Here is a 23,611-nt window from a genome sequence, read left to right on the forward strand (position 1 = left end):
GAAAAAACAGGTCTGGAAGCAGCACGACCATCGGAAAAGCTGTGAAAGGAAGCGGACAGACTATTTGGAATTATTTAATCAGTATTCATGGACAAAATGTAATTAACATCAGTTTGTGATTCAGATATTTTTTTAGGCCAGCAGAGAAGGCCTTGCAGGCCCTGATGGCCCACCACTGATATATACACTAAGGGGCTTTGCCTCCTGCTCGCTTCACTCGCCAACCCCTGTTTTTGGTTTTCTGGATGCACACTTAAGATTTTTTTTCTTTGAATTGTTGCTATTTCATTAGTTTCACTTTTATTTCAGAACTTCTGTAAAAATAATATTTGGAATTTTTCAAGTCCCAATATACTGAATCTTTTAAATGAAGTCAGTGTTTAATGACTTTGTACCATAATTCAGGATAGGTTTCTCTGTTTGGAATTTCAGCACAGACAAAACGATCATCAGCAGTTAATAATATTTTTTGCAAAGTAACCAATAAATGCATGTGAGATAAACCCCGTTTTTGAAATTCTCTGACTTAAACTTCAAAGCCTTACAATATTTACAAACTTCTGACATATTACCTATGTCCATATATTCGATCTCTATTCGCCTTTTCGTTATTTTTCCGATTAATAATTTCTGTTTGTTTGTGCTAATGCTCTGCATGTGTTCCGCGCCTACGTGTTTTTTTTTTTTTTGTTTTGAATTTCAGTTTTCATTATCTCTGACCTGCTCTGCATGTCTTTGGCCCCCTTGTTTTGTCTTTATGACGTTTGACTTTTTCTACTCTGTCTTATTTCTGACCTCTCTTTGTCCTGCTTTCTTTTTTTAATGACACCTGGTCCGTGGTGATTATTTTCCCCTTTTTTGAGTAATAATTTCCATTTCTTTGCGCTACTGCGATCTTTACTTTCTTTTTTTATACTTTCTAATTTTCCTACTTTTGTATTCTTCAACTTTCTCCACATGTGTATCACGCCTTTTTTTTTTTTTTTTGCTTTCATAATCTCTAACCTGCTCTGCATGTGTATAGCGCCAGTGTTTGTGAACATCTTTATGACGTTCTACTTTGTCTTTTACTCTCTGTGTTTTAATTCTGTGCCCGATTGGACATGCTTTTTTTTTTTCAGTTCCACTTGTTCCGGTCAGATAATTACTTTCTTTATTTTCTGAATTTGCACCTAGATTATTGTTTTTCTTTTTTTTCTCTCCAACGCTTTTGAGTTTCTTTTCTCCACCCTGCTTTCTCTTTTGCTTAGTTGTCTACATTTCATTTATAATGTATTGTCCTTATATGCTTTATATGCGCTTAGAGCCCTGGATCTGCGTGTGCTCAAAGCCTATCCACAACTGAGTGTTTTGCTGCCTCTGGTCTTATTTGATATTGGTTGTAAGTAGTGCGTGTCCTGCAAGAATATCATGTTCTACGTCCCCATGAGACGGTCCTGGCTCAATCTCTTGGCACAAAGTCTCATGTCTGTGGTCCCTGCAAGATGCTCCGTGGCCAATCTTTCATCTCGCGGGTCTTTTAAGTGTCATCCGTGATCTTCACATGAAGATCATGTCTCGTATTCCTATTGTTTCTCTCCATGATTTTTTTTTTTATAATAGAGAGATATATTTTTCACCAAACTTAGTTTTCTAATTTCTATATTGTTCCCAAAACACAGAACTTGGGAAATAACACATCACTTAATTGCCCAGGATTCCAATCAAAAACAGAGGCTGGTTGGAACAAAAACCTGCAGCCACAGTGTGCCCCCATATCCGAGGATAGGAAACACTGCTCTAATGTACTCATTTCTAATCCTATCCATCCTTGTCACACCCAGTGCAAATCTTAGCATCTTTAACTCTGCTACCTCCAGTTCTGTCTCCTGCTTTGTGGTCAATGCCACCATCTCCAACCCATATAACATAGCTGGTCTCACTACCGTCTTGTAGCCCTTCCCTTTCACTCTTGCTAATACCCGTTTGTCACAAATTACTTATGAGACATCACAGCTTAATGAATAATCTATAGTACATCGTTAGCATGGCTGTTTTACTTACACAGCTTGAAGAGTCTTAATGCACCTGTCACATCATGGGGAAATGGATGTCTTATTCAAAACTGAAAAAGAAATAAGTCCCTTTCTAATTAACTTGTTTCAGAAGGAAAACATTTATTAATGCTACTTTAATTAAGTATATTGAAGCTCTGCTAACCTTTTGAATGCCTTAATAACACTGTTCACTTCATATTTTGCTGTCTAGATGGGTAGGGGAGAGAGATGTGAATTTATTTGGATAATATATAGCATGTTATGTGTGTCGGACTTATAATTCACTATAGTGTAATCTTTAAAAACTAACATTGATAAGTGAAACTCGCCAAAGCATTTTTCACTGCAAATGTTCTTAATTTGCTGGTGACCATCTTTGCTGAATATCTTTCAAGAAATTCACCACGCAACCAGCTTAGAATAACATTTTTCCCCAGTGCGCCATGATGCTTTGTGAAGCCAGCGTGACATCACAGTACTGTAGCAGCAATGAGCAGGACTTTCAAGAATGTGTCCAGTGAGATGTTTCCAATCTGCTTCAGGCATGATGATGTCACAACCTGGAAACCAAAAAGGTTGAAGTATTTTCATTTCAGGTTTACATAATCTGACAATAATGAGAATATTTTCAGTACTGGCAGTGAAATTAAATATACAACACTGACTGGCTGATGTGCATACATAATTAGCCATGTGCCAAACAACTAGTCAAAACAAGTACAAATGCTTTTCAACATTTTCATGGGGTTTGCTCATCACTAGTAAACCCAATTAAAACTATAAAAGGGTAAAAGAGCACAATATGTACATTCTGTAATTTAAGCAAGCAACAAGTTTCCTCCCTAAATCCCAGCAAGGTAGCCACTGCCTTGTACTGAAAATGACATAAAAACAAAACCATCATATTGATGAAACTGAATGTGTATCTCTAAAGCCTAATTTTATAGATTTACCTGCGAAAAGCAATGTACTGTAAAAAAATTGTAAATGTGGAATTAGGTGAAATTCTCAGATGATTTTATTATTTTCTCATGGAGTGAGGAGAGTCAGTGGCTTGATGTAGGATAATAAAAGCAAAAAGAATTGAAAATGGTCCTCACACAAAAATATTTACCTTAACACAACTTAATACTCTATGCAGTATATCTTTATTGACGTGAAATTATAACAGACTCTTCAGTTAAACCCTGTGTGCTTTCAATTTTCCCAGAGGAACATAATTATATTCTGTTGAAATCACTCCTTAATTTTATACAGCAAATTGTTGTCTTGTTTTTTTTTGTGAATGTACTCAACAATAATCAGCAATATACTATATATCTATATATATCTATATATATATATCTATATATATATATCTGTCTATATATCTATGTCTATATCTATATCTATATATATCTATATATCTATATATCGATTGATATATCATAGATATCTACTGTATATATCTCGATAGATCTAGATCTCCCTAGAGATCGATAGATAGAGAGAGAGTTATATATATTTATATAGTTACATATTTACCACCTAGCCTTTTTGTTTAATTCAGATGTATTAAACTTACTGTTCTGTTTAAATGACAAATCATTTCAAATAGACTCTTGGAAGAAAAAAACATTATTTTCCACCTACACTTGATCTATGACAGTCATCTTTCCATTTACTGAACGTGCTTAATCCAGTATCAAGGTGATAGAGAGTCTACACTTTTTGGCCACAAACGGTGAGTAATCTGAGTAAGATATCAGTTAAACTACAAAATGCATATTACGTAGCACAGTAAGATTACTAAATTCTGTAAATAAAGTTTTGTAAATGTGTCTCATTTTAACCATATTTATTGAGGAAGCAAAAAAGTGAAGCAAAGCACATGTGTATTGGGACTTTCTTTTCAAATTTAAAATGCTTCTGCAGTATAAGTAAGTAGTTAATTAAACATGGAGTATGAAATGCAGGCTGTTCTTTTAATATTCTAATTCCAATGAAGATCTGCAGTCACTGCAGCTCTGTAGTGGACCATAATTGAGCACCCCAGTTCAGGAATAAATATAGAAGACTAGTAGAGTCTGCATATGTTCTAACCTTAGAGGCATCTCTTGGGAGAAAGTAATTGAAAGCAGGCTGTATTTTATTTGTTTTATAAAAATGCGAGAAATTACTATAAGCAGCAACCTTGAATCTATACCAGTTATATCAGTCATACTACACTTTTTTACTTCCTGCCATCATTCTCAATTTAAATAGACTATATATATTCACATTTTATTTGTTTTCCCCATATATTGCAGAACTCCTATACTTCCTTCACAGATAACAAATGCATTTTTTCCTACATCCACACACTAGCACTGTAATTCAGCTGTTTGTCTTGTCAATCTTGCTCTTATCCTTTTTCTGTTTTATGACCAGTTATGAGCCACCAACCTCACTCTCCTTTCCTCTCCCTTAAAGTCTACAATATGCACTTTATAGTCATATGTGAATTGTTGATTCATAATTTTAAACTGTGGAGCAGAAGGAGGTAAAACAAGGATAAATGTGTCTTTCTCCCAAACATTATGTACATTCTTCACAGCCTTAGGTTTGGTTGTGGTAGGGGGGATGGTCCTCTTTTGTGTTTGATATAGTTAAACTGTTGACAGTCACTAAATTTCTGTTCTTTTGTGAATCAATGAAAATCATTCACAAAAAAGGGCATTTCGATTCTTGTCATGATTGTATCCTTCACGATCACAGGACATATGACTGGTCAGAATTTCTCTGTTGTATATACATCTAATTTAAATCTAAAATAGTGTGCCAATTGTAACCAGTAGTGCGTGCCACCAAGCCACTAAACCCCAGACACAGCAATGTCCACCACAGTTCTGGGTTCAAATAAAGGGTTTTAATGTGTTTTTCACCAGCATGTTTCTAATAGAGCACCAGGCAAAATCAACCCAAAAATAAAACAACCAAAACAATCCTTCCTCTAAGTGAGCATTGCCTGCTGCCTTCTGACTCTGACTCCTCCAAGTGAGGTAGCAGTCTTATTTTTAAATTGGACCCGGGAATGCTTCCAGTGTCACAGCAGTGGTCATTTTGAGCACTTCTGCGTTATATGTAAACCAGGACAGTCCTCCCCCAGGAGCGCCCTTCTGCAGTACCCATGGACCCTGACAGTGCTGCTTTTCTGCACTGCAACTCCAATGCAACCCTATGGGAGTCCTAACTAGGACCAGCCTGGAGGATCAATGCTGGAAATGAACTGACACTGACATTCATGATTTCCAAGCCCATCCATTATGCTTCTGATCCAACTGGGGTAAGGATCACTAATCATTCTTGCCCGTTTGCATGTCCTTCCACATTCTCCTTCCATCATGACTTCCCAGCCAGGTTAATATTCATTCTCTAACCTTTCGGGATGTCAGTCCCTTTGTCCAGGCATTTACACAATACACAGCTTGCAAGGAACTGTGTTTAACAATATGCATAGTGCAGTGTGTGGCTGAGGTGGTTTAATGATAAGTTAGCTGCGTCTAGAATATGGAACAAAAAAAGAACTTCAAGAATAAGTTGAGACATCTAAATTGGGCAGACCTAAATGACTAGTCTGGAAAATGAGAAGTCCAATCACCTTTCTATTTCTGCTAATTAAAAACTGATGATGTTTTCATCTTCCACAATATCAACACCAACTGTTTCAACATAGTCTATTAATACTCATTTAACCAATTTACCATGTAACTGATCAACAATTTTCGCATTAGTTCATTTCACTTCATTTCTCGGTGCTAGGACTGCCTGTGTACTCATTTCTTCTGTTGATAACCCTTAGGGATGAAATTTTTCAATAAGAATTGGACATAATAATTCTTCTTTTATTGGGAACTTAAAGTGAGGTAAACATAAAAATTTATAAGATTTGAGAGTGCAGGATCTGTGTCAGCATTCACACAAATGGGAAGTGAGAGGACTGTGGGCACATTACGATACATCCTTCTTTCAACAGTAATTCAGCCGGTGGAATACCGGATGATGTTAATGGTTGTAGATATTTTATGGGATATTGTAAGTTGATGTTTCCATCTTCCACACCATCACCACCCACTGTTTCAGCATAGTCTATTGATATGCATTTAACCAATTTGCTGTGTAACTAATCGACAATTTTCACGTTAATTCATTTGACTTCGTTTCTCAGTGCTAGGATTGCCTATGTACTCATTTATTCTGTTGATAACCCTTTGGGATGAATTTCTTCAAAAAGATTTGGACACAAAAAGTCGTCTTTTATTAGGAACTTGAAGTGACAAAAATGTAAAAATTTATAAGAGCTGAGAACACAGGAACTGTGTCTGACAAAGCATTCACACCAAGAAGTGAGAGGACCATGGACATAGGGCGTTAACCAGAAATAGTTGAGATGAGGGTGGGACTTGAATAAATCTCTTGGCAATAGTCTTGTCTCGCGGGACTTGAAAAAATCTCATGGCAATAGTCTTCTCTCACCTCAAGATTTCTTTTATAATAGAGAGATTTATTTGCGTTTATATTGGCATAATGGAGTGTGAATTATATACACAAAAATAAATGGTTATTATTCTTCTCTAATAAAGGAACTGCAAATAGCTAAAAAGTAGGGAGTACAACAATCCAAATTAAAAAAAAATTGTATGATTTAAAAACTTTTTTTTTTGTTTTCACAAGTATCAACTAAAAGGACAAAAAAATATTTTGTACTTTAGGGATTTCTCTCCAAAAAAAAAAAAAAAAAAAGGGTTTTACAGTACATAATCAAAGGCCCCAGGGACGCCGGCACAAGCTCTGGGTTGTATTGGGGGGGGGCTAGGTTTTGGGACATACTCCGGCCGAGTTTGGCCAAGGGACAGTTCAGCTCCCTCAGATTGCGAGGCCGTCCTTTGTTTTTCTACGAGCTCTATGAGCTCTGCCATGTTCGTGAATTGTCTACCCCAGACCGGCTGGGTGAAGCCACCTGCTCTATTATTTGGAAGGGCTTCAGTTTCTGTGGCCGCAGCCACTGCCCTACCTTTGCCCATAGGAACCAGGCTTGCTGTGGGGTTGGCCGCTCTGGGTCAAACCTCCAGTTTTTCAGGCTACTCACCTGCCAGTCTGGGGCACCCCTAGGTGGAAATCGGGACTCTGGCTTCACAGGGAGGCGGGCACTATTCTCCGAGAGAGCATAAACAGCCCTCTTCGCCTCCCTCTTCCGAAGCAGCCCAAGTCTGTGAGCCCCTCCCGAACACTCCCTGGCCTGTCTAGATTGCCTAGTGGAGCATGCCGGGAGCAGAGCCGGTACCAGGCCACTCCGAAACACGGGACACCCTCCCCGCCTGGAAACTCAGCCCCGGTACGGTCCCACCTGGATGTGTTGCAGGTCCTGTCCCCATCTCTTTCAGGACTTCTCCATCCTGCCGGCTACGCCAATGAGACATACTCAGATAAAGGTTTGGGGCAGCCTCCCGTATAATCTGGTTTCCTGGCTGCAAAATCATTTTGTAGAAATACAGAGCACTGAAGTGCATACAACCGACTCCAAAACAAGACTGAGGGAAAAGGGGAAAATGGGGAAAAGGGTGGGCTTTTAAAGGGGAAGACAGGAAGTGAGGTCATAAGGATCGGGCATGTGTTCATCGCTCATTGGATCAGGCCCGGACGTGACATCAGGGGGGCTGGAGCTGGTAAGGTCTGTTTCCATTGGTTCGGTCCCAGAAGTGATGTCAAGAGAGCCAGGGGGAGTCTCCCAGGAATGGTCTACAGGGAAGTGAGAAAAAGAGTCAGTGCACTTTGCCACATCCCGGCATGCCTCCGAACTGCCTTTGTTTAAGCCCTTTAGCTGCCTCCCATGCGCACGTGTGTGACAATGTGTATACGTATAATCCACCACACCACCAATTTTGATCGCATTCACTTCATCCATGAGCTTGCTTCATCCTCTGCCGCTACATGGTTGCTTCACTTTTAGTTCCAGTTTTATACTTGTGCTTATTTCTGCCTTTTTTTGGGGCTGGGGGTGTGAAAAAAAGAGCGCAAATAGAAACGGGGAAAAAAAAATCACACCACACTATCGATCTCTGAATGTTCTTTTTCTCCCTTGTGTGCTCTCGACACGAGCAGTGTAATACAGTGACATTTGATTTTAGGGACATGTGAGAGCAGGGAATTCCCATGTGAGACCACAAACAGTAGCAGGACATGGTCAATTTTTACTAAGCAGTGCTTACAAATCAAGAGTAACATCGAGTCTGAGTCCTTCGGCCAATGCGTTGCTCTCGATAGTGTCAAAACTGTGACTCACGATCTTTAATCAGTAACATTTCTAGGACTTCCTCAGCTATATGTTTATTTCCTTTTCTTGAAGAAGACATTTCCCTAGTACAAATGACCAATTGTAGACAACTATATATTGCTGAAAAGGTTTGAAACTCCACTATTCTATGGTGATGAGACTTTTACTGTATGCAGCGTGACATGGGTGAGACCTTTGATAAAAGCAGATTCGCTCAGCTATGATGTGATACTCACTTCTGCATATACGTCTGCAAACTGAATATTTTACTAATGAAAGAGGGCAAGCAACATGGAAGCATAATTCATTAGAAAGAAGAAATCCTTGAGTATTTAAAAATACCGTTATTTATTTTGCTTGAGTTGTGGGTTTATTGTAGTATACCCAAACAACTTTGAAATATGGCCTGCCAGGGTGACACCTTATGCATAAGTGGTTAATAAACATTTTAAGTTCTTATTTACATTTAACGTTTTGCTTTTACTTTAATATATTATCTTGGTAGTTTTTTATATTGTTGATGCTGTTTTAACTTCCAGTTTTAATTGACTTTGCTTAAATGCTTAAGTTTAACTTCTTTAAAATTCCATTTTGTATAGTAAAACTGAAATGTTTCTTGCAGTGTGTAGACCATACAACAGTGTATGTTTTTATTGATTTCCAATTTTCTATTAAATATGAATCAGCCATATACACTGAGGTTATTGGAAAATGATTGCCATTATCCTTACACCTCTACTGTACATCAGTTAAACTTTTCCACCAATAATTTATGTGCTGTGTAGCATTACTTAAATAGGTAAATCACAACAATGTTGAAATACTAGGTGATTGATTCTATCCTGGCAGCCATTCAGGGGCAACTGGGCGAAAAGACAACTCGGCGACATTCTTTACCAGTTAGGTAATAGTTAGGTTCAAAGAGATTTTTTAATGATATTTAAATGACAACATAGGGTGCTTGAAAATCCACAAAATCACCTGCTTTATGAGAGTCCCAATACGTCGAGAGTAAAGATATTCCTAAAGCCGTACTCGCAGGTCACCTTTTGTATTCTAAATAACTTTATCATATGATTACAATCAATACAATTTATATAAAGGATTAGCAATTTTGGTTGCAGAAGATAATGTAAGATGGAACAAACTCTATCTGCAGAATAAAGTTTGTTCGTCAATTATATAAATTTATTTACAACATTTTAAATCACGTTGTCATTTAAATATAATTAAAAGAAATCTCTTTGAACCTAACTATTACCTAACTGGTAAAGGATGTCACCGAGTTGTATTTCGCCAAGTTGTTTCTTCGCAGACTTGCCTTTTCACCGAGTTGACTGTCATCCAGTTGCCACCAAACCCCTAATAGTCAACCTAGGACAGGATTCTAGTTTATCAGAGCTCACACACACAAACAACCCATCAAGAGATTCACAACCATGAATCTGAATTTCTGAGGCACAAATGCTAATTGCTGCATCACCACAGTGCCAAATAACTTACATGCCAGTTACTTTCCTAAATGTAAAATATGTTGAAAATATCTGCAGAAATTATATTTGTGTTAACATTTTACCCATAAAGTGTATGGTTTTTATAACATCATCCATCCATTGTAAGATTAACTGTTGGAGGGGCCAGCACTTATTCTGGCAGAATCAGGCACAAATTGACCTCTGTGCTTGATGCCAATCCATCATTGGGTACACTGGCATACACTGGCGTCATCATTCATATGACACAAGACAGAGCTGTCTGCTTTCTTTACTGTTTTTCTCTCTCTCTCTCTCTCTCTCTCTTTCACACACACACAAACACATTTTTGCAATGCATTAGGCCAGCTGAAGTGCCTATAGAAAAATCCACACAGTACTTGGTCCAGGAATCAAGGCTAACCACTTAAATCTCTTTATTGCCCAGATAATGCACACTTTTTTTTTTTTTCCATTTACGTAATTTGTTGGTGTTATGAGAAAAATATTTAATATGCATGTTTATCAAATGGTTATTTTAAAAAAGGAAAATATTAGCAGTATTGACCTTGTCTGGTGTTTTTCTGTATATTTATATCCTTTAGAATAATAAATAAGGCCATGCTACAACTCTCTTGACATGATTCATACCCACATATCTCTGCCTGCATGAAAAAAAGAACATTTTGTATTAATCATGATGTGATTTTGTTTTTCTTTAATTTTTAATTTAGCTTTTTTTTAATTATGGTTCTTTGCCTCTGCAGAAACTGGGCAGTAGCATGCAGTCAGATGAGGGTACAGAGTGGCTCCTTGAACTTCTAACAGAGGTGCAGCTTCAGCAGTATTTCCTACGCATACGTGATGATCTTAATGTCACCCGCCTCTCACATTTTGATTATGTAAAAAATGAAGATCTTGAAAAAATCGGCATGGGCCGTCCAGGTGGGTACTGTTTTAAAATTGTAACTTGTATGAGAGGTTTTTGAAGGCTTGAGTTACATGATTAAAATTGTACTAATACACCTTGAATTTTATGATAGGTACAAAGAGGCAAACATTAAATAAATAAAAAAAAATTTCATTCCTTAGTAGCAAAGTATTCACTTTTCACAAACTCTATATTTCTCTTCAGAATTTATATTTCTTTTTCTCTTTGTTTTCATTTGGAAAGAAATGCCACGTGCTATAAAGAAATGAAGCCTGCTAATTCCAAAAATGTTTTTTAAAGTTACAGTATCCTCAGACTTTTTGGCCAGTGATTCTTCAGCAATATGTTGAAATAAAGAGTGAAATGTATATATTTTATCAACGATTAATTTGATAAAACTGAAAAAATAGCTTTCTTTCAAATAAGTTATTATGGCTCTGTTTACTAATCTCAGAAGGCAGTAGGAAGCTGGCATCTTTCATTATAAACAATAGTGCTAAAAAGGCATTACTTGTAAACAGATTACATTAAGCATAAGCAACTGAAATTAGTTTACTTACTCATATAAGATACAGAGCATATGAATTCAGTGTCAGTTAATCTTTTAACTGTTTTTCTTCTCTCATGCACAGCATGTGCATCTTTTAGATATGAAAGGAATATCATAATCCTCAGAAGAAAATCCCCATACAAACATGGGTATAATGTGCAAACTCTGCACATAATGGCCATTGATTAAAAATGTGGTCTACAATCTGAAACCATATAATTTGGTTGAGGGAATATAAATAAAATAGCGATATATATCAGGGGTAGTCAATTATGGTTTAAGGAGGTCCGAATATCCTGATATACAGGTCCACAACCTCATCTTGATTAAGTTGCATTATAATTTAGTTATACATTAAAATTTATTTATATAAATTGAAGTAGCATTGCCATTTTGTCAACTTCTGCACTGTGTGAAGTCAATGAATCAAATCAAACAAAGAAAGCTTTAATTCAATGCCATTTCAACAATAATTATGTTCAGTGCAACTCTGAACTCTGGAGGGCTACATACAATAATAAATAAAATAAATAAGAAAAAATAAATGACAAAAGTAAAAGCAAGGTAAATTTGACATTCAGTTGAGAATTATAAATAACGAGTACTTTCATAATATGTTTTAACATCAACAAAAAAAAAGACTTGGCCTTATATAAAAATAAAATATGTAAGAGATTTTATTATGTGCACAACTGAACTGAGTAAATCTGAACATCTTTAAATAACTGAACGTATCTTTCCCTCTTTCCCTCTTTCTTTCCCTCGTATTCCACTGCCTACTTTCTCTTCTTCAGTGAGAGAAGTGAGCTCTTGCATTGTCTGCCAGGATTTTAAATTTGGGCTGGAATGCTGTCAGTGCCATCCTCATGTATGTGTGAAGATTGTCATCACTGAACGGTTTTTTGTGACGTCCCAAAATCTACGCAACTCTGAGGGAAGACTCGTTAGCGAGTTGTTGGCCAGTTAATGAATGTGTTAAAATCCTCGTTGATCCAATCGTTGGGTGACTTTAAGATCTCAAATTTTATGTAGCCTAACTGGCGAATTTAGTGGGTTACTTTTTTCAAATGTAATTTTGAGTTTAGTTTCATAGTGGCGTTTCACATTCCCACTTTTAACCACTGCCACTGTCTCAGAGCAGATGAGACACAGCGGTTTCAAGCTTCCAACGGGAAGTATGAACATAAACACCTCGGTCCATTCCGGATTTAAAACCCGGTTTTCGGTTTCAAGCATCCGCCGTTTAGCAAAAGCCAAGGCACATTAACTCACAATTTCACTGCTTTTCTCTCTTTCTCTTGTGTTCTCATTTATACTAATAAAAGGCAAAGCCCTCACTGACTCACTCACTCACCCACTCACTGACTGACTCATCACTAATTTTCCAACTTTCTGTGTAGGTAGAATCCTGAAATTTGGCAGACTCATTCCTAACAGCTTACTTACAAAAGTTGGGCAGGTTTCATTTCAAAATTCTACACGTAATGGTCATAACTGGAAGCTATTTTTCTACATATACTGTAATGGAGTTGAGCTCGAAAGCCGTGGGGGGGCGGAGTTTCGTGTGACATCATCATGCCTCCCACGTAATCACGTGAACTGACTGTCAACGCAGTAGGTAGAAAACCAGGAAGTGCTCCAAAAAGCGCTGAAGAAAACATGCATTATATAATTCAGAAGGCGGCAAAACAATAAGAAGTGAGCGAGTGACATATACAACCATATTCATGAGTGCTGCTACTTCGGAAACAAAGCACGGTGTAAACCTAAACTTTAAATTAAGTTCATAGACAGGCTGCCGCTGGTGTTTGTCATGCCCACGGGTAATGCGGGATACAAGTTTAATGAGAGGACACAGGATATAAACGAGAGTTTTGATCACTTTGTAACTAAGTTAAAATTGCAGGTGAGGGGCTGTGCTTATGTAAATTCCAAGAGACTCTGTTTGTGGGGGATTGACAGTTAAGGCGGGTGGGGGAGTCACATCATCATCTCCCCTCCCATTCATCTCATTTCACTCTGAGCTGCACTCCGCAGCTAACGTAGTGTTACAACTTTGTGACCCTGCCACCAAATACTCACAGAAAAATCCACAAGTTAATACACACACTGTGTCTAGAGTTTCTCCACACTGAAACCTCCAGGCACTACTTACAAAAGGTTACATTGACAATCGTGTTATTTTTAAAATAGCTCCTTTTCTTAGCACAAGCAGAGCTGAGAAGCTTCGATGCATGTGCTCCATAAAGCGTTAAAAATCACGCATTTAATCACAAGCAAAGGGGAACTTCTGTCAATGCATGATTTCCTGGTACACTGATTACATTGATCAGCGCTTCCCGATTCATTTTAGCCTCGCAACCCCTTGGTTTGAGAAAAAGTATGAAAAAATATGAGGTTAACACAGTAAAAAAGATCACTAATTGAAGCTTTATGAATAATCGATTCGCCATCAATAATTGTTTTGGTAAAGCCATACTCAGTGTAATCCTCCTTCCATTTTATAATTTTTCCGCCACTAGCCATGATTAAATGAACGGTAAAAAAGTAAGAGCGAAGCAAGGGTGATTTATTCAGGCAGACAGGCGACCGCTAAATAGCTGTTTTCACGCGGAATGCAGGTTTTACGCGCCTCTACTCGGTGAAGGCCCGCCCTACTATGCCTGTGATTGGCTGACATTGTTGCCTTCACCTTGACCAATCTCAGTCTTCATGCTTAAACCCAACCAACTGGAACCCACGAAACAACTAGTACTGGCCAATCAGAGATACGTAGGTGGCCCCTTTCACTGAGTAGCAATGTAAAAGCACAGTCAGAGAAGAGTTGCCGGTAAAAATGTAATCTCCGCCAAAACTAAATAAAACTCACTGATATGTCTGTTCCGGGTCTGAGTCCTGTCCCGGATCGCAGTCCGTCTAGTAGTGACCTGTGATATATATTGTGAGATATTAAAATTTGACATGAAAGCGCCTTGCTAGGTTGTTTCAAGAAATATGAAAGGATTAAAGGATACTTACTAAGCGATGCAGATATTTTGTTATCAGATTATAGTTTATACATTTAAATGTTGATTGAACTTCAACAGGCTGCATACCCTCTTATGTACTACCATCTTTGTGCAGATTTAGCTGTTTCAATGCTAGAATCCCTGAAGCTTATGACTTTTGTCTTTAACCTCCTTCAATTTTCCTGACATACACCAAGAAGCTGAAAGCTCCATATCACTGTGCGAATTGCCCACTCTTGTTTTGCAAATGTGTAGATTAGCAGAATGCGGCCTGCTACACCTCCATTCCCCCCTGCCATATACAATATAGTGTAAATAAGTCAAAAAAACTAAATTAATGATTTGGGGATTGGCACCCGTATATTGCTGGCAGAGTACTAAATAAAAGACTGAAACTGGTCTGTAAGCTGTAAAACAACAAAGGACAAGTGATAAATGGCGATTCAGAGGATTTATACTTTGGCAGCAGGAAGTAGAGTAAGGTCATCAAGGCGGGGACGGAAGTGAGTTAATCCTCTGTGCTTCTGTGGAAAATGAAAGACATGGCCTTAATACTCTTTTCCAACCCTTTTCCCAATGTTTTCCCGCCAACAGAAACAGTCTCGCTGGCCTACATACTTACACTAACGCACAGAAGCGGAAACATCTACATCACTCCCGACCAACCAGAACAGGCAAGATGTTGCACTTAGACAGTGAACGAAAAATGAATTACACACACAATATTTCTGAAGAGCAGTAGCAAACTGCCAGACAACGCAAAACATTACGACAGAAAAGCTTCAGGGATTCCATAACACTGACAACTCAAAACAAGATATTCCCTTTATATTACGGCGTAGGCAATTCTCTGTTCGTTTAGCATATTGTGTGACTATCACCAAGTCACAATGCCAAATGTTTAATAATGTCAGAGTTTATTTGTCAGGCCCTGTTTTTACCCATGGCCAGTCGTACAATATATTTTCCGGAGCTACATCGAAACCCAGGTTAAACTTGTGGGTTACACACAAGGGAATATTTTCGGTGACAATAACATTTATGCAAAAAATTCCTTTCTGACAATAGAGATGTTGGTATACTACATTGCCTGACTGCCACACCTCATGCATACTGACTTACATGTTCCCTGCATTTCCTTTCTTATCCATTATGTTCTGTTAAGCTGTTCATGTTACACTTTGTAAATTTTCGTGCTGTTGTAAGTGACTATAATAACATCCCATACAAATCATGTGACTATTCTAATATTAGTCCTCTCACAAGTCACTACTTATTAAAATAATCTCCTTTCTTACTGTAACGTGTGATGTTCTTCTCTCACTCATCATCATTTCATTAACACTTTTATTCTTGCAAAATTTTCACAAGCAGTATTTGCTACTCTGTTTTGAACTTGCTGATTTTCAACCAGATTAATCTTAGGTGAACTGCTATTTCTAAAATGACCCTGATGTGTTTGTATCCTGTATCTTGTGATGGACTTGTGCCCTATCCAGGTGTTGATCCTTTGTGTCAGATGCTTGCAGGAGTAGGCTGTAGCTGATGCTGCGTGACCATGCCCTGAGTAAGAGGGTTAAGAAGATGGATGGATTATTTCAATTAATGCTATTGTGCCTTTATTGAATAAGTACAGTATATGAATAGATTAATGGATGGAAGATATTTAAGACAACAACTATGATGTTGTTGTTGTTCTTCATATTATTATTATTATAAAAATGATGAAAATATCATTTTTATTATCCATTAGATCATTATCATCCAGCCTGATGCCCAATGATTGCTGGGATAGGCTCCAGCTCCCCCTCGACCCTATTCTGAATAGGTCAATTAGGAAGATGGATGGATTATTATTATTATTATTATTATTATTGTGTCTACAGTGAAGAATAATATACAAATCAATTAATGGATGAAAGATATTGAGGACATCATCCATAATAATAATAATTATTATTATTGGGTGGCACACTGGTAGCTCTGGTGTCTTGTAGCAAAAAAGAATGGTGTTCATGACCTGGGTTTTCACTGTGTGAAGTTTGCATGATCTCCTGAGATGCTCCAGTTACTTCCCACAGCCGAACATATGCAGGTTATGGGGATTGGTGTTTCTAAAGAGGCCCTATAAGAGAATATGTATGTGTATATTTGTGTGTGTGTGTGTTTGTTCTCCCTGTAGTGGATCTCTGCCCAGTCTGAAGATTGATCTGGCCTTGCATCCAGTGCTTGCTGAGATAGGTTCTATCTCTACAGAAATCTTACCCAAGATAAGCAGATTAGGAAGATGCATGGATGCCTGTCAGCCAACATGTAAAATTTGTTCAGCTGTTGTCACTTGATAGCATGTTATGTGTACGCTCAATATTCTCTTTCACTAAAGCACACACGTGTATCTAGTGGTAACAGACAGTATCTTTGCAAAATTAAAAAACAAATAAAATACTTGCATATAGTGAAAAAATATAAGTGATTGAGTAACTTTTTTCAGTTATTGTCTGCAGCAGTGGTTGTCTAGTGGTTTAAGCTTCTGGGCCCATTTGTTCCAGTCAGTTTCTCATTTAGTCATTCGCTGTTACCTTCAGTTGATCTGAATACTTAATTAGCTGACTTGTTTTTCTCTTTGTTTTGCGTTTAGAAAAATGCAGTATCCTGTATCTTTAAATGCTTGTTTTAATTCATTTTTGGTGGAGTTTGCTTTCTTAGTTGTATCCTAATACAGACAGTTAATGTTGAGCAGAAAAGACACCAGCACAAATAACTCTGAAGGTGAAACTATTTCAGAGTTACACAATTGTGTGCTTATTAGTAAATAACTGTCTAAATAATTAGAACAATAAAATTAAAAAATATATATTTAAAAGGAAAAGATATTTTAAGGCATTTCTTTATAAGACGACCCTGGAACCCTTCACCTTCATTATAAAATGCAACAGTGGGTTATTTATTTTTTTAATCTTTAAATTTAATTTAATGCTTCAGTTTTACATGCAGTCTCATGTGGCTAATATATACAATGAGTAACAGACTTGAAAAATACTAAACCTGCCCTTTAATCCTTGTATACTTCTTGTTCTATACAGATAGCTATGAGAGCCTAGTAAGGAAGCACTTCAACCAAATTAGTTTTCTGAAATTAATTCTACAAAGCAACTGAAAGTAGTTAAGCAAAAATTAAGCAATCTATCACTTTCTTCCAAAACCCATGCAATAGATTTCATATCACTCTGTGTTCAAAGTAATTACTAGCATTCGGGTTACATATGATACAGAGTCTTAAACCTGCCTGTCCCAGGACATCAAAATTATGTGGAGAAGAGATGTATTTTAATTTATGAACAATGTTCTTCATTCTGTGCAAATGGCCAACTAAAACCTATATCCAAGTGCATGTATTGCATTTATTTTGTGATCACATTTATATTGAAACGGAGAGGTCTGGTATGAATGGTACATTTAGCCAAAGAGCTTAGGAATCCCTATTCTATTAACTGTTTCAGTCATCACTTGAATTCTACTATTTAATACCCTGGTTCATAAATTGTTCTGTTAATGCTGTAATCCTATGTGAAGAAATGCTTTCTTATGCCGATATAAATTTACTTTTAAGTGAGGATCTATACAAATTTTTTTTCAAAACCTGGCAGGATCTAATCAGTAACATTTTAGAATAAGCATTTAAATTGAGGAAGGAGGTTCTGTCCCCTCTTTTATTGCCTTTATTTTTATTCATTTATTAATTTGTCTATTTACTTATTTTTACTAAGTTTAAGTTTTACTCTGCTGGCCTAGCTCTCTTTCTCAGGGGTAGGGATTGATTTGCTTCGAATATTTTTTGTTAAGCTTGAGTTATTTGTATGGAATGCTATTTGGTTCTTAATAAAATAAAAAAAAATACTTTTAAGTTAAATCTTAACAGCTGGCATCCACCCTTAGTCCTTTAATGGTTTTAAACAATTTTGTTATACCACCTCTTAATATATTTTTTAATAAAACTCACAAGATTCAACTCCTTCAGTCCCTTCGCATAGATTTTACCCCATTTTCCTTTAATCAGTATAATACCTCTTCTGTAGAGTTTCTCTAGTGTTGTTGTAACTTCTGTTAACCCCTATTTACATAATTATGCATAATATTTTTATTTCCTATGTGTAAAATTCTGCATTTTTATGTTTCCAGTTATCATGCCAAACCTGAACACTGTCTTAGCCATCTCTAATTATTTTTTGAGTCCAGGATATCGGACTGTCCATTAAATTTAATATCATCTGTAAAGTTGGGCAACTTGTTTTTTCATCACCAACTTCAGAAAAAAAGTCTTGTCATATGCCATCTTATCAAAAGCCTTACAAAAATAAATGATATTGGGTTTACAGCTCTGGTTAAATTATTATGTAGCTGTTTCACTCATTTCTAGCACAAAAGTGTAAAAACTAACCTCTTGGACTAAAACAGGAATGGGCAAACTATGACCCACAGGCCACATTCATCCCATGGCATGGATGCGAGTAGTCCTCGGGCTACAAATATAGATGATGCTAAAGTTGGCTTGTGTAAGTGTAAATTGCCAAATAGTGTCATCCAAAAAATACTAAGCTTTTACCATTCAAATAGAGAGAGTCTGCAGCACAGCCACATATATAATTGGATTGTATGATTATTAAAGATGCCTGTTTAAATTTGTCTTGCTTGTGTGTTTTTAAAAATATCAGTTTGTGCACGGAAATTTTATCAGCGATAGATTTCATTGGCAGCGATTTCCCTGAAGGTGGAACTGAATATCTGTGCAAAACTCAGGATTAAAAGAGTACCATTTATAAATATGAAAAAAAGAAATTACAAGAATGGTTTTCTAGCAGTGATTCACCAGAATAGATTATTCCTGCTGTTCAACCCATGTGCTTTGAAAGAAAAGGAGTAAAATGCACCTACCTCAGTGGCATCTCATCTGTACCTTCATGCAGTTTGTGCGGTTTTCAAATGTGTTATTCCTGAGTCAGGTGAAGAGCATATTTATGGCTTTCAGGTGAGATCATTTCACTTTTGGTACCACTGTTAATTTATCTTTTCCATTCTTCAGATTTTTATTATAATTTGACTCGGCTACAACAAACAAAACCTTTGAATTGTCCCTATTTATGCAACTGTACTCAAACAGAAGTGTAGAGTTTGCTAGACATGTTGCTGAGGTTTTCATCCTTCATAGCAAATTTGAATCCCACTTTCTAGGTTTTAGGTACTGTAAAACAGATTTTGCAATTTGTTTTTAATCTCCTTTTGCTGTTAACATGGACAGTGTTCCAGAAATCTTGTAGCTGGAGGTACGTGAACCCTAGAGCGATAGTGGACTTAAAAATAAATTTATCAAAGTTTCCTTGCTTGATTTCAGCAGATTGTATATTGCTCAGGATTTCTTTCCAAGGCTTTTATAAACATACTGTGTACATAACATCATTATGTGGTTGCACTTGCAGGTGCTACATACATGTAGATCACACAAATGAATATTTGTAAAAACAAGTACAGAAATGCACTGTCAGTTACAAATCTTTGCAGTGAGGTAACTCTCTTGATATTAACAATTTGTGCAGAAGCAAGCTGGCCATTCTGCAAGGCATTTTAGTAGCATACCAGGCTTGTTAAGACAGCAGATTTAATTAACCAGGATGCAGAAATCCAGCTTCAGTTTCCTCTAACCATTTTGTATTAATATCAGTCCTTGTGGTAAGTCAAGTCTTTTTAGTATTTCAGTAAGTGAGAAAACGGTAGTGGGGCAATGCCGCATCGGTGTATGGTGCCTCGTCTGAGTTGTCCACTGACTGAAAAGTTCTGCGAGTCAGAGGGCTTCACTGGGTTTCTCTAAATCTGAACTGGCAGTATGCTGAGGCACATGTCCAATACCACTTTGAACATCAAAGCATGTGCCCAGACCGCGGAGTTAAGAGTTTGGCAATGTTCTGAAGATATTGACACATTTGCAAGTTGTAACATCGAAAAGGACATAAGATTTTTATGTTATTACTCACTATAAGCCAGCATTTTTTTTCTAAGGTTGCATGAATTGATAGGCACTTTGACGTATGAGGTGAAAAATATACTGCACATGCGCAGAATAGCTTTAGAGCAAATTTTGAAAGGTTGCGTGCTTCAATAGAACACGGAGAAAGAGAGTAGGTCACAGTTCACCACGTAACTAACATGTTGAGATGAAGAAGCAGCCAGTGCAACATGGAAAAGATTGAAAGGTTTAAAATGGTGACACTGCACTTGATCAGAGGAGAATAGGGGGTGTGTGACTTGACGTTGTTTGCTATTGGAGGACCTTGGAAGACCTAAATAATAATTGGCTTGGTAAAAGTGGTAGCAGTATAGAACTGAAGTCCAGACTGCCGGGGTTTGTCTTTTGAGTGGTCTTCAGGCTTGCACATTTCTTTGCTGCTGAATTGGTATAGAGCAGAGAGAAGAGCATTTAAGTGTGTATATATTATGATATTTATTCTGATTTGTATATATATTTGGGTTGAAATAATCTTTGATTGTGTGTGCTTATTTTTTCATCAGTCTTTGTTTATAATTTTTTTCATTATCACTTTACTTTAAAATTGCTCTCTAATTGGTGTTTCAACATTGCTCTGAAAGGAAAGCTCACTATTTTTCATGTGTAACCTTTTTCTTCACAATCATGTTATATATTAATTTGCCACATAAAACTGTTCTAAAGTAAAGTGTTTTTATGAATTTTGAAAGTATTTTGCTCAGCGGCTTGCAATGGAACTCAATGGAACCTGCTTCCATAGGTTGTTTTTTTTTTTTGTTTTTTTTTTTAGGTAAGGTTTTGATTCAAGAAAATATACCCTCCTCATTTATGAGGCATCTTTGTGATAATTGAAGAAAACTAGATATAATAATCTTATCATAAATTCTTGGTCCTGTTATCTCAAGATAAGGTTACATCGCTTGCTGATTTGTGTGTTTTCAGGGGCCATGCATGACAATGCAGTGTCAGACACCCCCCACCCCCTTTAAAGTCTCTGTATTTTAAATAGGCCATGAAGCACCATCAGGAGAGATGCACAGAGAGCAACACCTTACTAAAAAGAGCACAAAGGAGTTTCATTGCATTTTCTTTATGTAACATTACATCTGAAACTGAACTGATTACAGTGTATTGTAATTTTATTAGGAGCCTTAGATTTTTTTTTTTTTAATTAATCGGGCAACCCACTTTTGCCATGTTGTCTTGCATACATACAATCCCCAAAAAAAAATCAGAAAAAAAGTGGAGTACAAAATGGAGAAGATTTAAGTACCACAAGCCTATTATCATTTTTTTTTTTAAAGTATGATGATTTGCTCTTGTTGTCGATATAGTAATAAAATTAATAGTATTAAAATTAAAAAAATTCATTAATCTTGTTGGCAATCAATGTATAAATACATGCAGAGTCCACGTAGAACCTGGCACTGTGAGGAAGAATTGACGGGCCATTCTGCCTATACTTTTAAAAGTCAACCTGAATAAACTTGGGTCATTTAGCGTTGCTAAATTCAACCTACTGTATAAAGTGTGTGTGTGTGTGTGTGTGCATGTGTGTTCACTCTGCTATGGACTGATATCCTTTAAGGATCCTATGCATCCGACAGCTTGCTGGGAAAGGCTTCAGACAAACATGACCATTTCTTTGTTAAGTAGATTAGCAAGATGGGTGAATGGATAAATGCTTGAAGTGATTCAGTATGCAGTAGAACTGAAACCGTTCAAGCTCTCGGTATATGCCTGTAGTGTCTGATCAATTCTAGGCACTTCATTGCATGCTATGCAAGCTCAATAGATTCTTTCACTGAAGCATATGCAGACAGTATGTTCCCTATAGTGAAAGAGTAAATGCGATTTTTTTTTTTACCCCGGTTAGAATTTTTTAACTGTCTACAGAGCAGAGAGGGTTCAAGGTTGCTTTATTTAATCATGTTTACACAAGAAAGCATGAAATTTGCCTTCTCAGTTGCATCTGATAAGACAGAAAGAAATTAAACAAAACAAATAGAGACCAGATGAGTTATAAGTAAGGCAGTTTGATAATGCATATTTACACAAAAATTGTTACAGGATACATATCAAACCTTAATCATTTTCTCTGATATTCCTTATTAAAAACTCATATGGCATTAGGAAGAAAGGAATTTTCTGGAGCAATTTCTGTGGGTTTTCAAAGCAACTATCCTTCCTACTTTGCTGAAGATAAGTTCTATATGTAATGGATGTCTGTCATCTGTTGAGATTGTTTCTAGTTTGTTCAGCATTGTCCTCTGACACACACTTACCAGATCATCTACATCAGTCCCAATAACGTTAGCTGCATGCTTAGTAATCTGCATGCTTAGTAATCTGCTGGAGCTTTATAAATTTTTTTTTTTTTTTTTGACCACTAAACCAGGAAATGAAACTGAAAGTGATAACAGACTAGATCATACTGCAATAAAAGGACAACATAGATAGATAGATATTTTATTAATCCCAAGGGGAAATTCACATAAACAAGCAGCAGTAGTATACTGACACAAAAAACAATATTAAATTAAAGAGTAATAAAAATGCATGTAAAAAAGGCAATAACTTTGAATAATTTTAGAATTTCAGAGGTTGGATTGTGTTGAAGGTGCTAGAGAAGTCCAAAAAAATAATTCTGACAGCACCATTGCTTCTGTCCAAGTGGGAGAGGGATTGGTGTAGCATATACTGTAGATGATGGCATCCTCCGCTCCCACCTTCTCCTGGTATGCGAACTGCAGAGGATCGAGGGCGTGGCAGACCCGTGGCCTCAAGTGGTAAAGCAGCAGCCGCTCCATGGTCTTCATCACATGTGACATCAGAGCAACAGGCTGGAAGTCATTCAGCTCACTAGGACGTGATAGCTTTGGGGCTGGGGTGATACAAGATGTTTTCCAAACCCTCGGGACGCTCCCTTGTTCTAGTTTCAGGAGGAAGATGCGTGGTAGAGGACTCCCCAGTTCCAGGACATGAGGTTCTTGTCTACTTTAATCAGTTTGAGTTTACGGACGAGAAATAAACACTGATTGCATTTAGAGAATATTTGTTTGCATGCACATTCCAGTTAAGATTGTTATTTAAGTTAGTTCATAAGTATTTATATCTTAAAATCAAATATTTCTTTGAGCAAGGGGCACCGTAGTGTAAAATGAATGGGGAAGTTGGTGAAGACGTGAGGCTTACAGCCTGTCTCCTTTAAAATGTCTGAATCATACAGCAGTGATTTGCTTTTTCCTTTTTTCCTTCTTAAAACAACATGAGTATGTGTGTAAT

The 23,611-nt window shown here is 37.0% G+C and overlaps 1 protein-coding gene across 8 annotated transcripts in view; it reads left to right on the plus strand.

Moving 5' to 3' along the window:
• The window catches only part of tnk2b (tyrosine kinase, non-receptor, 2b), a 402,816-nt gene that overhangs the window by 233,078 nt on the left and 146,127 nt on the right, over window positions 1–23,611 (plus strand). For all 8 annotated transcript variants that reach the window (XM_039764482.1, XM_039764485.1, XM_039764469.1 and 5 more), the window contains one exon: window positions 10,568–10,745. In XM_039764482.1, coding sequence (XP_039620416.1) covers window positions 10,568–10,745 — 178 coding nt within the window. The remainder of the gene's footprint in view (window positions 1–10,567; window positions 10,746–23,611) is intronic.

Source organism: Polypterus senegalus, chromosome 1, assembly GCF_016835505.1.
Source record: "Polypterus senegalus isolate Bchr_013 chromosome 1, ASM1683550v1, whole genome shotgun sequence".
Taxonomy (NCBI): Eukaryota; Metazoa; Chordata; class Cladistia; order Polypteriformes; family Polypteridae; genus Polypterus; species Polypterus senegalus.